Source organism: Protopterus annectens, chromosome 3.part1 (genome assembly GCF_019279795.1).
Source record: "Protopterus annectens isolate FY-2018-M chromosome 3.part1, PAN1.0, whole genome shotgun sequence".
Taxonomy (NCBI): domain Eukaryota; kingdom Metazoa; phylum Chordata; order Ceratodontiformes; family Protopteridae; genus Protopterus; species Protopterus annectens.
Window position 1 is genome coordinate 936,951,606 of NC_056732.1, and position 13,573 is coordinate 936,965,178.

The 13,573-nt window shown below is 39.8% G+C and overlaps 1 protein-coding gene across 1 annotated transcript in view; it reads left to right on the top strand.

Annotated features, from left to right (window-relative positions):
- TMX3 (thioredoxin related transmembrane protein 3) overlaps positions 1–13,573 on the top strand; it is a 1,593,937-nt gene that overhangs the window by 1,536,722 nt on the left and 43,642 nt on the right. The window contains exon 15 of the mRNA XM_044067138.1: positions 1,869–1,937. Within this exon, the coding sequence (XP_043923073.1) occupies positions 1,869–1,937 (69 nt within the window). The remainder of the gene's footprint in view (positions 1–1,868; positions 1,938–13,573) is intronic.

Genomic DNA, 13,573 nt, shown 5'->3' on the forward strand with positions numbered 1-13,573 from the left:
GTTTTACACACACACACTTACAAAATTATTTATTTTTGGCTTCAGTATAAATATTGTGTTCATCAAGCATATCAAGTCACCTTTGCATTCAAACACCATTGGTATGGGGCACATCTTATGTCACTCTTGATCACAGTTTTAACTGTCTCTGACTTTTCTGTAGCATCCCAGTTGATGTCTTGTTTTATAACCATATTTAAGAATTAAAAGTAGCACATGGTATGTCTATGCCTGGGGCCGAGAGGTCCATAGAGGCGTAGCGATTGAGACTTCGTTGTGCCAATAATTCTGTTTTTACTGCAAAGGAACCTCTGTTGCTTCATAAGTTTCCGTAAATAATATCTGTAGTGGTGTGATTGAGGAGTACGAGTACCAGCAGCATATCAGTAGCTGGAGACAACAGCATTAATTGTTCTAAGTGTCACTTGAGCTTATCTATGTGACCGTAATTTGAAAGTCAGCCATTGCTGAGTTGGGCAGTGATAGGAAGTGAGATTACCTACTGGCACACATGCTTGATGTCTTTGACTGGCTTGCTATACCAATCTGCAGAGAAATGGTGAATTAATGTCTTGCTGCTGAATGTGCACAGATCAAAGCATAAGGTGAAGGATCAGTTTTTGGGTCTACCTCATAAAAGTTTAGACACTGGGAAAGTGTTTCTCTTCAGGAGTCTGCTGAGATTAGTAAATGTCTTGCAGTGTCCTAGTGAATGAAACAAAGGGATTTGTTGAGAAAGTTCTTGCTTTTTGACATGGTTTCAGCTTTCCTAAAAGTGATCACTGAGCCTGTTTCTATGGCAGTCCTTGCTTTAGGTGATCTTCAGTAGTGCATGGGTGTCACATACGTTTGGATATTCTTTGAGAGACAAATTGTATCCTTCAAGACTGGGAGAAGGAGGACAAAGTACTGGCTGAAGGCCAATAGGTCATAGTACTGTGTACCCAGGATTGCAGCCAAAAATGTTAGATTTGTCCACAAGGCTGCTATGTTTCCATCTACCTCCCTCACTCCATATGCACACAAACACTTAGCATACAGTTTTCTAATATGCATAGATATCCTAAGTGCATAACTGAACCCTAACATGCAACCTGTAGTATTAGATAAGTCTTTATCGGGATGTTGATAGTATAAAAAGGACCGCTGTGTCCCAATTCAGTTATGCTTCTTATTTCCTTGTGTGTGTGATTTGTTTGATGCTGTTTTTACTGTATGTCACAGTGTGCTAAGCTTGGAAGCAAGCCCGTCTGTTTTCCATTGAGAGGATTTAAGAATTATTTACTGTGACTGCTACAAGAGTGGTAAAGTAATGGATTTGAACCAGGCAAAATATATTAAGAATTAATTTGTGTACCACACACGCAGTGTCTTACATGGTTTATGTTTAGCTGCACTTTTGGTTTTCTATGTGCTGTTTCGCAGTCTGATGACAAAACTAATCACAAGAGCACCCTGTCAGACAAGACCATATTTGCTGCATCATTTCCAGAGTCAAGAAGTGGTTACAGTGCAAGTTTAATGACAGTATGTTTTATGTCTGCCTGTCTGTGTAGCTATTGCAGCAGTGCTGGTCCTTCACCAGATGTAGAACTACAGCAAAACAAAAAAAAAAAAACTGAATGACTGTTACAAAAAAGAGAATACACTAGTCAACAGTGCTGATTTGCTCACTGTCTTGGTAAATGTTGGGAGGATGTAGTAGTAGTAGTTTCTAGAGTTTCCACTAAACAGTAAAGAATAAGTCATATAAGAGATCCTTCCATATCTGCAAGTCTCACATGTAGAGCAATCTGTTAATAAATATGTGTAACTTATTGTATTTTCTTTAGTTAGTAATATGATTCACCTTTTTTCCCTTCCTCAAGGCACGAGGTGGAGATGGAATTTTTCAAAGAATAAGGAGAATTGTGTATGATGCCACATCCACAGTAGTTGTAAGTAAAATACTGTATTTTCGAAGCCATGTAGTTTAGCATCCAGCTGTTCCTCATTATTTTGTAGTAGTTGGGATGTTTGCTTACTAATAGTTACTTCACCAGGCAGTGTTGCGACTTTGCCCATTAAAAGAGATACTTGTGTGGTGGTCTTGCTTGGTTACAATCCACTAAGCAGCAGTTCCCCATGCTTAGATTTTCAAGGACTGGATTCTCTGAATTCTGGCAGTAACGTTTGCTTGAGCAGGTCAGTGTCAGTTTGTGTACTCCTTTTTGGCTTCTTGGGCCCATTAATAGAAGCCTGTTTTCATCTGTAGAGACCAGAGTATTAGGGCATTGTTTATAGAACTGTTGCAAATATCTTGTCAGCAGGACATTGTTTTTTTTTATATTAAGTGAACATGGTCGGAATGATCTTCTACAGGTCTAAAACCAAGATACCTATAGCCAAAAGTTTCAAGACCAGGTTAGCCACTAGATTAAATGTTTTCCATGGCTATTTTTGTGTCTCCTTTGACATTGCATTGACTTTGTTCTGTTAACTTTGTCTGGCTCTTGCATCTTGATCAGTTAATAGTACACTGTTCCAAAATCATGGGGTTATGAGGATTCTTCTTTTTGTTTCAATAATATTTATTTATTTTTACAATATAACAGAACAGTAACTGAGATGTAGCAAATAAAAACAGAAACATATGAGCATTAAACAATTGTTATACATTAAGATTAATACAAAAAGAGGTTAATCAATCAAACAATCTTATCTACACTATGTACATAGATGTTTCCAAAATTCAACCTAGCAAAAGAGATAATTTTGGTATGGTTAGTATAAATAAAGTCTTAAAAAGAAAGAGATATTTATGTGAATTAGGGATGTAAAAAGTTGTGAAAATTTTTAGTTATAATGAAGTAGGGTAATTTGTGGTAGTTTATGCAAGTATGATATTAAAAATTTGTTCCCATAGTTTGCAAAATGTAATATTTTGATCCCCTTTGTTAATTATTATTTTATGGGCTAATAGATGTTTAATCGCCATCAATCTAAAGTTCTCCCAAGAGTTATTGGTTGAGTTGAGCGAGTTGGTAGCTATATAAAGTTTCATTAAGAGGAAAATATTAATCATGGTAATTGCTTGGTTTTTGGAGATATTATTTTGGAGGATGTGTAGTATCGTAAATTCCCAGGTGAGTGTGGATGTCTGATAGCCCTTTGTAGCTGAAGTTTAAGGGAGTTCCAGAGTTTGAATACACATTTACAGCTCCAGAAAATGTGGAGTAAGTCAGCAGATTTATCTTTGGAATGTGGGCAGAGTGGGGATTTTTTAGGGTTAAATTTATGTAAAATAGTAGGTATGAAATACGCATTATTATAGATCATGAGTTGAGTAAAAGCTAGTTTTTGAAGGGATATAGATTTTATTGTTAGGTTAATTGCTTGAGTCAATTTATGATTATCAATGGATGGAAGGTTTTTCCTCCAATAGTCAGAGATGAGTATATGTTTCTGGAATTTAATGTCTTTGATCATTTTGTAAGTCCATGTGGTAAATTTTTTAGTTGAGAGGAGAGTCTTCCAAAGTAATTTACAAGTTAATATATCTTCATTGTTAGTGATAGTGTCGTGAAGATAACTAGTACATAACTCCTTAATCTGTCTCAGGATCAGTAAATATGATTTGAGAAGGTTCAATTGGTTCCTTAATTCTTGAACAGAGCAATTTAAGTATAGATATATGTCTTGTATGGTTGTGTTTATTAGTCGAGGGAAGCAATTTAGATTTAAAGTCTGATTATTTATTTTAAGATTAGGGTTTTTATGTAAGGGTTGTAATGTCGCCATAGCTTGTATAAGGTTTAAGGATTTAAATAGTTTTTGTGTTAGTGCAATGGAGTATTTAAGGGGTTCTATTAAATTACAGGATTTCATTAAACTGGTGTTTAGAAATGGTAATGCTTTGGGGTTGATATCCAGGCTTTTGATATGGTTATGGTATATTCTTAGCCAGTGTGGGTACCAAGTTTTATCTATTGGGTTATACTCAGCAATTCGTAAAATTCTATTGGTGTTTATAATTAAGTAGTATGTCTCAAAGTTTGTGAGGTCTAAGCCACCTTTCTTTTTGGGGATCGTTAATTTATCATATGAAATTCTGTTTTTTTTTTGGGTTCCCAGATGAATTTGGCAAGCTCAGTGTGTATTTGTTTAAAACATTTCTTGGGTATGGTTATCTGGGAAGACATGAAGATATAAAGTAATCTGGGTAAGACATTCATTTTAATTACAGATACTTTGGCCAAAAATGGTAGCCTTAGATTTTACCATCTATTCAGTTCTAGTAAAATGTCATGCCATTTTTGCTTTATATTATTTGAGCCTTTGTTGTTTGTAGAGAATGTAATGCCTAAGTATTTAATTACTTCTTCAGTTTTTATTTTCCCTACCAGTGGTAGAAGGGAGAATGGTTTAGGAGTTTTTAAGGGAAAAATGTTAGTTTTTTTGAGGTTCATTTTGTAATTCGATATAGAGAAGCATTCAATAGCAGATAGTATTTTATTTATATCCGAAATTGGGGTGGTACAGTAAATATTTAGGTCATCAGCAAATGCAGATAAGAAAAATTTTGGTGTTATAAATTATTGGAGGGTTATATGGTTAGGAGGATTCTTCTAGTTTTACTAGAAAGCCTATAGTACAGGAATGTGTCATTCCGCTTTGGACATGCCCATAATTTGTAAACAGTTGTTTTGTTCTGCATCCTTCTGTTGCAGTGTCAACCATACACCTTTAGGAGCTTCACTTTGTGGTGTACATGAGCAGCTGAAGGTCTTCATTTACAGGTATCATTATTTGTTTAGAAAGTAGCAGGCATTGCATCCCAGGTCATCACGCTTATTTCGGAGAAATCAGAAAACAGCAAATAGTCCATCAGTAAATTATGTGGTCTGCCTTACATAAGTTATCTGAGACTAGAAATAGCTCCCTCCTCTCTATCAGCACCAAACACAAGATCATCATCTGTTTTACATTCATTTATACATTTTGACATGTATAATTTCATAAATGTTTATCTACAAGAAAAACAATGTTGGAAACAAACTCCAGTAGTAGTTTGGCAGTACTTTAGTGGACACCCAAAATTATAAAAACAATAAAATCCACAGACTATGCATTTTCGCCCCAAACAACCGGGCTTCATTAGAGTCTGCATCTGTAACTTCAGTAAAACATTAAATATCCACCTTTCAAGTAAAAATGAATTATTGACTTATTCTTAACAATTATCAACAATTATTACCTGTTGATGAGTGCATTAGATACTGACCAGTCTCCTCATTTAATGATTTACCAAAAAAATTCAAATTAGTAACTGTAAAAATAAAAACATAAAGATGAAAATGTATATTAATTTAGAACTTGGAATGAATTTAGAATAATACTTATACAATCATATACTAACACTCTAAAAAGTAAATACTCTTAAAACAGAGAGATGATCATTTAAAACGGGCTTGAAATCAGCATTTAATTTGATTTGCCAGATTAATTGCTTCCGCTCAAGTGCAGAGCCAATATCCCCCCCAACTTCCTTCAGCCTTAATCTACAAAAAACAAAACATTTTTTACATTCTCTAGTATACCTGAATAGGGCATTTGATGATCTTCCTTTTCTTATTTGATATATATGCTCGCACATATGGTCTCTTAACCTTCTTGGTTTCATCCCTACATAGAACGCTGTGCAGGTCAAACAAATCGCAACATATACCATGATGTCCTTCTATTCGGGTCTATATCATATAACCGAAAGCTGATAACTCCGAAGCACAAAACTCTGAACTACAAACCTCAAAAGCTGACAACATCGAATCCACCAAAAAAAATGGTAATTACCCAAAACAAAAAAAAAAACTCTCTGTGCAGGGGGGCAAGCCCCCCTGCACCCCCCACACCCCCGCTACTTAAATATACCAGCTCCGAGATCGCACTACAGTGCAGTACAGGGAAATCTTCCTTCTATGGTGATCTCCGTTCTACAGTTTGACATTTTTGATTTTCAAGGTTTGAAGTTCGGAGTTTTGTGCTTTGGAGATATCAGCTTTCAAGCTTATGATATAAATCCCTTCTGTTCATATGCTGCTGTATCCATAACATGAGGGAGTCTGCTTCTGGTTGACTCATACATCCAGCCATTATACAACAGATAAATACTACTGCAAAGGTACTTGCAGCAGTCCGCATCACTCAGCATACGTCGGCCATAAACAGATGTTGAGTATAAAGCAGACATCAGCATGTACCTACCTCAGAACCTTTCTGCTGCCTTTGTGACTGCCAGCTCCAGTTGTTGCTCACTTGGAAAGTGACTTATTGCCTGTCTGTGTTCAGATAAGTACCTTTTAGGGGGTTTTGTTTATTTTTTGCTACTGTGTTGTGGGTAAATATCAGGTAGAAAGGGCAAGAGTCTATGTGAAAGGCAGATTCCACATAAAGACCCACACAAGCTCTGTTTATTCTGTCTAGGCCAAGACCACGACCACACCACGTGTGAAATCTGTCAGGATTTTGTTCCTATAATACTTAGAAGCCGTCGACTACTTTAAATTTTTACCTAGAGAATCAAAGGCTGAAATGATTAGCTAAAGATATGGACCCGACAACTGGATCCTCAGAGGAACCTGCCACGAAAAAGGCCAAGAAGACTAGGCCTGATCCTATGACTGCACCCCCTATTTGACCATATGAGGCTGGTGAAGGCCTGGAGTCTGAGTTGGAACCTGCGGACCTTCCACTGACTGGTTCCTGGGAAGAAGCCATTAAGGAGGCCACCAGCACGTCCATGAGGGAGTCGCAGGTGTCAGAGTCGGGTGCCAGGGGGAACCAAGGCTGATCATTTCTAAGGGCCCATGTGGTGTTACCCAAATAGTAGTTCAGGAAGACATTATTTTGGACATCATTGAGTATCACCCAACATCTGTTCCCCCTTCTCCTACATCGTATCTCAGAGACTTCTGTATTGGATGGTCCCAAGAAAAAGTAGAAAACCAATCATTCTGCCCCTGCTCAACTGACCATGCCATCAGACCAAACCCCCTGAATGGCAGGCCTTTATTCAAGGCCTACTTAATGCCTTCTTAGCCTTACATCAGGTCTCTGCACCTGCCCAGGCCCCCTCTGTTTCCACTCCTAAGAGTAAACAATTGCCTGATATTTCCTCTGAGGAAGAGGATTCCTCAGGGATGAATCCCTCACTTACACCTCTCGAATTGCCCCTCCTCTGGGGTATGCTTCCCCAGAAAAGGAGTCAATTGCAACTTCTTCCCCTGGGGAAGACATTACATTTGTGGAAACAGTAGTGCAAATAATGGACTTTTTTAAATGGGACTGCAGTCAGGTTACTCAGACCCAAAAGAGGCATTATGACCTCTTACAAATGGAGTTCCCTAACTTGTCTGCGGTTCCACTGGTGCATCCTGCATTCCTGGATGCCTTCCTGGCTGCTTTCAAAGCCCCATATTCACAACCCCCTGCACCAAAGTGACCAGATAGATTTTATGAAGTCCCTGAAGATGCCAAAGTCCTCTTCAAGGCTCCTTCTGCAGATCCATCAACTATTTCTGTAGCTATAGACAAAACATGTAAGATTCTTCCCTCCACTTCTCTACTTCCCTCAGATAAGGAAAGTAAAATAATGGAAATGTTGAGCAAAAAGGTCTATACCACTGTCACCATAACTGTCAGAGCTATAAACTAGCACACTCATTTGGCCATATACTCCAGCTACGTGTCTCTCTCCCTGCGTCTCTCCCTGTCGTTTCCTGCTTGGAAAAAAATTACCCAGGACTTTTGGGGCCTCTCAATCGTAAAACAATGTGATTTCATGGTGTGGGATTCCCGATCAACCATCAAAGGTATTTCTCAACCCCTTTGAGACCAAATGGCTTTCTTTCCTCCAGTCCTGCAGGCCGCCCTCTTACAAGGTGCAATTCAAGAGGTGCCCCTACATTTAAGAGGAAGAGGATTCTACTCCAGGATGTTCCTGGTTCCCAGGAAAGAAGGTTCTTGGAGACCAATACTGGATCTGTCCCACCTGAATACATTTGTCAAGGTCCCCTCCTTACAGTTGCTGACCCTCCCTAGTCTCCTTCCCCTGATCCTTCCTCAGGCCTTCATAGTGTCCTTAGATATAAAGGATGCCTACCTACACATTCCTATCCATTCACTTTTCAGAAAATTCCTGTTTCTCAGTGGGTTCTTTGCATTTTCAGTTCTGTGCTTTGCTGTTTGGTCTCTCTACACATGCAGGAGATACAACTCTTTTCTTATCTGGATGATATACTTATCCAGGCATTGTCCCCTCAGATGGTCCAACAACACCTGGACTTCACCATCTCCCTTCTGACACACTTGGGGTATACCATAAACCTTCAAAAATCTTCTTTGATCCCCTCCCAGGATCATTTGTTCTTGGGATGCAGGATTCTCACAGGATAATTAATGGCCTGTCTTCCTTCAGAAAATATTCCGTCCCTCACCTCTTATTTCCAGGGAATTCTCTCTTTTCAATTCCTCTAGGCCAGGGAGTTTCTGAGGCTCCTAGAATTCATGGCCTCCACCATTCCTATGGTACCCTTAGCAAGGCTACACATGAGTAAGTTTCAGTGGTACTTAAGGACAGTCTGGAAACAACACCTGCATTCTCTGGAGTTTATAGTACCCCTTCTTCCCTGCCTCACCAGGGAATTAAACTGGTGGATTGCCTAGATTTCTGCCAATCCAGGCCTTCCCCTGCAACCCCTTCCTCCCATCAGGATCTGTACACAGATGCTTCAGACTCTGGATGGGGGCAATCTTAGGGGACTGGAGAGTGAGGGACACTTGGTCTCCCTCACAACAGAGGGAACACATCAATATCAAGGAGATGAGAGCCTTGATATTTGCTCTCCAAATCTTCAAGGATCATATCCTCCCAGGAGTGCTGAGATGGTACACAGACAAACACCACTGTTCAGTGGTACATCAGCCATCAAGGGGGGACAAGTCTTACCTCCTATGCAGATTAGCTGTGCAGGTGTGGGAGATCACCCAACAGAGACAAGTATCCATTCTAGCTGTCTACATACCTTCTACCGAGAATGTGATGCCAGATGTTCTAAGCAGGTCCATGACTCAATCCCACAAATGGATGTTAAACAGGGATGTGTTTCTGGACCTGGTTGATCGATGGGGTATACCTCAGTTAGACCTGTTTGCCTCCCCCATGAACAGAAAACTCCCAACTTTCTGCACCAGGATATGCACCAGGATACACTCCCCTGGGTCATGGAAGGTGGACGCCCTTTCATTCTCATGGAAGGGGATGTTCGCTTATGCATTCCCTCTCATTCAAAAAGGTCTGCTGAAGATTCAGAGAGAACACCCTCAAATCTTGTTGGTGACCCCCTTTTGGCCAAGGCAGCACTGGTTCCTCCTTCTACATCATCTAGCCAAGGGCAGTCACCACAAGTTACCCCTCAGGATGGACTACTCACACAGGAAACGGGAACTCTCATACACCCCCAAATGAACCTTGCACTGTGGATGATAGGGCGTTGATTCCCTTTAGACACCTTTATATTGAGGACATGCTTTAGGTTCTGCAAGAGGCCAGAAAATATTATCTATCCAAGTGGAAAAGGTTTTCCCTTTGATGTTTAAAACAAGAACTTCAGCCTCTGGCTGTAGAGCTTCCAGTGGTCCTGTCTTACCTGTGTGAACTAATGAACACTGATTGTTTTTAGATGGTATTTTTACATCAGGAATTTTGTTCTTATGACATTGCTTAAAAAAGGCACTGTGGGGGTGGCAAGAGCCTTGGCCAGTAACCAAAATCCCAGGGGTGATAGATGAAGACCATCTCTGTGAAAGCATCGAGGTCTGTTGACTGTGTCATCCCAGGCTGACAGATGCTGGATCCCCTTTGAATGTCACCAGAAAATAAGCCAATTGTTGAAGTCGATCACTTTTTGTTTCTATTGAGGTATCATCCTAGGTGAAGGTTAAAATGCTGCTTTAGCCTAGGGACAAACCTGCCTGAGACACATAATCAGAGAGCTCAGTCATGTCTGTCTTCATATAGTCTAGTAAAGTACATCTCAAGTTCACACCAGTATGTACTGTGAGGAGTCAACAGTGCCTGTTGTTGAGAGACTTGAATGCGTGTGTGATGTGCTGGATCCTGGCAGCTGACACAGACAGCTGACTGTGACTTTTTCCTTATCCAGACTGGTGAGAGGGACATTTGTGTGTCTCACAGTTGAGTCGCCTGTGGTGAAGATGTTTGTTTTTGTGTTATGCCTTAGGGGCTTCACTGGTGAGACACTTGTGTGTGATATGTTTTGTGGACTATATTCTGCAGAGGATGTATTATGTGAATCATGCTTGCGTTTGTGTTTGAGTGGTCTTTGATGTTTAGGTAATCTTCTGGTAACAACTTCGGCATATGTAGATTTGTGTGTTGGTTTGGTAGGTGCTGGAAGTGAGGTGTGCATGCTGACAACCTGCTTAGTATCAGATGAACTGACTGGTGAGCAAGAGAGCCTGGACTCCAGGTTCTTGATAAAGATGCATCTGCAACTCGCATACAATGAATTTGTGTGGACTAGAAGAAGTGGGTTGTCAGTGTACATGAGACAATTGCTACATTGCCTCAGGATGCCCATATCGACCAGGCTGGCTGGAGAAACTGTGGGAAATTGTCCATCCATATTGCTAGGTAAGTTGATGTGGTTAGAAAACAGGGAGAGGACAGGAAGGACCAGGTAAATAAAGGGCAGGAAAAGTGAACAAAAAAAAAATACGAAGGGCTGTTGGGTAGGATCTGTGTTGGTACCTTAGGAGCTTTTTGCTGAATGTATCACCTTTCAAGTGGGAAGCAATCATGAGAACTCGCCAATGGAGCACCAGCAGAGTACTAAGGGAAAGGCAGAGGTGTTTGTGTCTATAACTACCAGCTGTGCCCACTGCTGCTTGGCAGTGTGTGATGCACAAACCCACACAAATGTGGTGCTTATGTAGCAAAAGAGAGCAAACTGATTTAAACAAATTAACCAATAAGAAAACTCACAACTGAGCCCTGTTCCAGCAACCTTCAATCAGATGAGTTCTAATTGCACACTTCTGCTACTAGGATACAGGGGAGCCCTCTCCAACAAAAGATGGCCTGGTTTAGTGCTCGAGTTACACAAACAGAACTAGATTCAGCAGGTCCGAATCTAGTCTGTGCTACAGCAAACAAAGTGCAACAGTTTCATAAAAAAAAACAGTTCAAATAAGCAATGATATGGTAAAAATGCAGTTCAGAAGTGCAGTATTCAGTGAAAAATTCTAGTTAAGTTTTGCAGAGATCAGCAGATGCCTTGGATTGATCAGATAAATACAGCAGAACAGTAAATGTTCGCCAAACTCTGTGGAGCTTTGCTAAAACAAAAAATAAGATCCCAAAGGGGAATGTAGAACAGAAGATTAGTAAAGCAGAAGTTAAACGTATAGAAGCTGATATTGTGGAATACTTGCAAAGTGAAGGATATACTATAGAAAGTCTATCACAGGTTATGTCACAGCATGATGCAACAGAGAGTCCCCAAAATAAGGAGAAACAGGTGGAGTTGGAGACATCTGAAGAAGAAATATGGACATGGGAAAGAAAAAGGTATTTAATATAGTGCAGTATTTAAGCAAAGAAGAAAGCAAAAGTAATCAATACAAAAAAGCAGCACCACAGATATTTGCAATACAGGCAAAGGCATCCGGATATGGAAAATTTCACAATGCAAAAAAATAAGAAAACAAAGGGGGAAAGCAGAAAAGATTAGTAATGGGGAAGTTAAAGAAATAGAAACTAATGGAGCACCTGTGAAGTGAAGGATTTAGTGGAGAGAATCCAACTCTGGTAACATCACAGCATGATAGAACAGCAAATCTCCAAATTAAGGAGAAACCAATGGAGAGGGAAGCATCTGATCACTTACCACATTAATATTTTCTGAAGCCTTCAGCATTCAACCAGTACAAAAGTTCAGCTGGAGATGCACAGCAAGAGAAGAAGTTGGAAACAGTGGCAAATCGGATGCAGTCATTGTGGAGTGATAGGTCAGTGAGTTCCCATATGAAAGAGCAACAGATGATGCAGGATGCAACTGACAGAATATGACACAGGAAGATGTTTTGGAAGTAGAATACACATGGGAACGCAGAACAATTAATGTGCCTTAGATTAGAGGAAAATGATCTAAGGGAAGAGTTGCTTGATTTAATAAAGATGGATAATCGTATTACTATCAGTAAAAGAAATTGATTATAGAAGGTCGTTAAGACCCAAAATGTTAGAAGTCTGATAAAGCAAATAAACACAATAATCAAGACTCAGTCATTCATCCATCCATCCATCCTCAACCCCTTTTCCCATTTTGCACATGCGGTCGGGGTGTCACTTCTGCAGTGACAATCATCTCAAGCCAAGGTTTACACCACCGAGTGGCTAGCCCTGCCATGGTAATTCATTTACACCATGCAGTTGCACACACACTCTCACCTACGGTCAGTTTAGAATGTCCAATCCACATACTACATGTCTTTGGGATGTGGGAGGAAACTGGAGCAATTCATATGATGTAACAGAAGTCAGTATGCAAGCAATAATGCCTGACAGGGTGTGTGTTAGTGCGTAATTAATGCCCGCCCAGGGGTGTTATGAGGCCCGATGGCACAGGCCCTGGAAGGGCATTAATTACACATTAACACACCCTGAAGTGCATTATTGCACTTAGACAATGGGCTGTTTGTAAAATTGTTGCTTTATTTGCTTATTTATTTTTTTAAGTACTACATTATTTTTTTTTATATCATTTTAATGTAAAATAGTTCCTCCGCCTACTTTTTCAAAGTTGCTGTAGTATATGCTAATGGCGTTGGAGGAAGCATTTTACATCAAACATATATAAAAAAAAATAATATAGTACTTAAAAAAAAAAAAAAAAAAAAAAAAAAAAGCAAGTGAAACAACAATTTTACATACAGCCCATTCTCTGTCCCACACACACACATATGTAACACAGTCTCTTCTGCTTTCACACACGCATAGTCTCCTGTGCTTTCATTCACACATTCACTCACACAAGATTAGTCTCACGCTCTTTCTCAATCTTTCACAGTCTCCAGCTGCTTTCATACATTGTGTCAGTCACTCTGGATCTCTCTCACATGCAGTCTCTTCTGCTTACATACATGCATTCACTCACACATCACTCTTGCTTTCTCTCTCACTCTCTGTCTCACTCACTCACACTCACACACACACACACACACACACACACACACACACACACACACACACACACACACACACACACACACACACAGTCTCTGCTTTCATGCACGCATTCACACACACATGCAGACAGAAACATAAACACTTTCATGTTTCACTTGCTCGAGGGCTCTCTCTCTCAATCACATACATGCATACACTCACACACACACTTTAATTTTTTTTTTTTACTCTCTGAACACAAAAATGCTGCTTAGCGAATGTAAAATAATGGGTCACTCTCTCTCACTTTGACACACACACACCTTTTTGTCTTTTTTTTTTTTT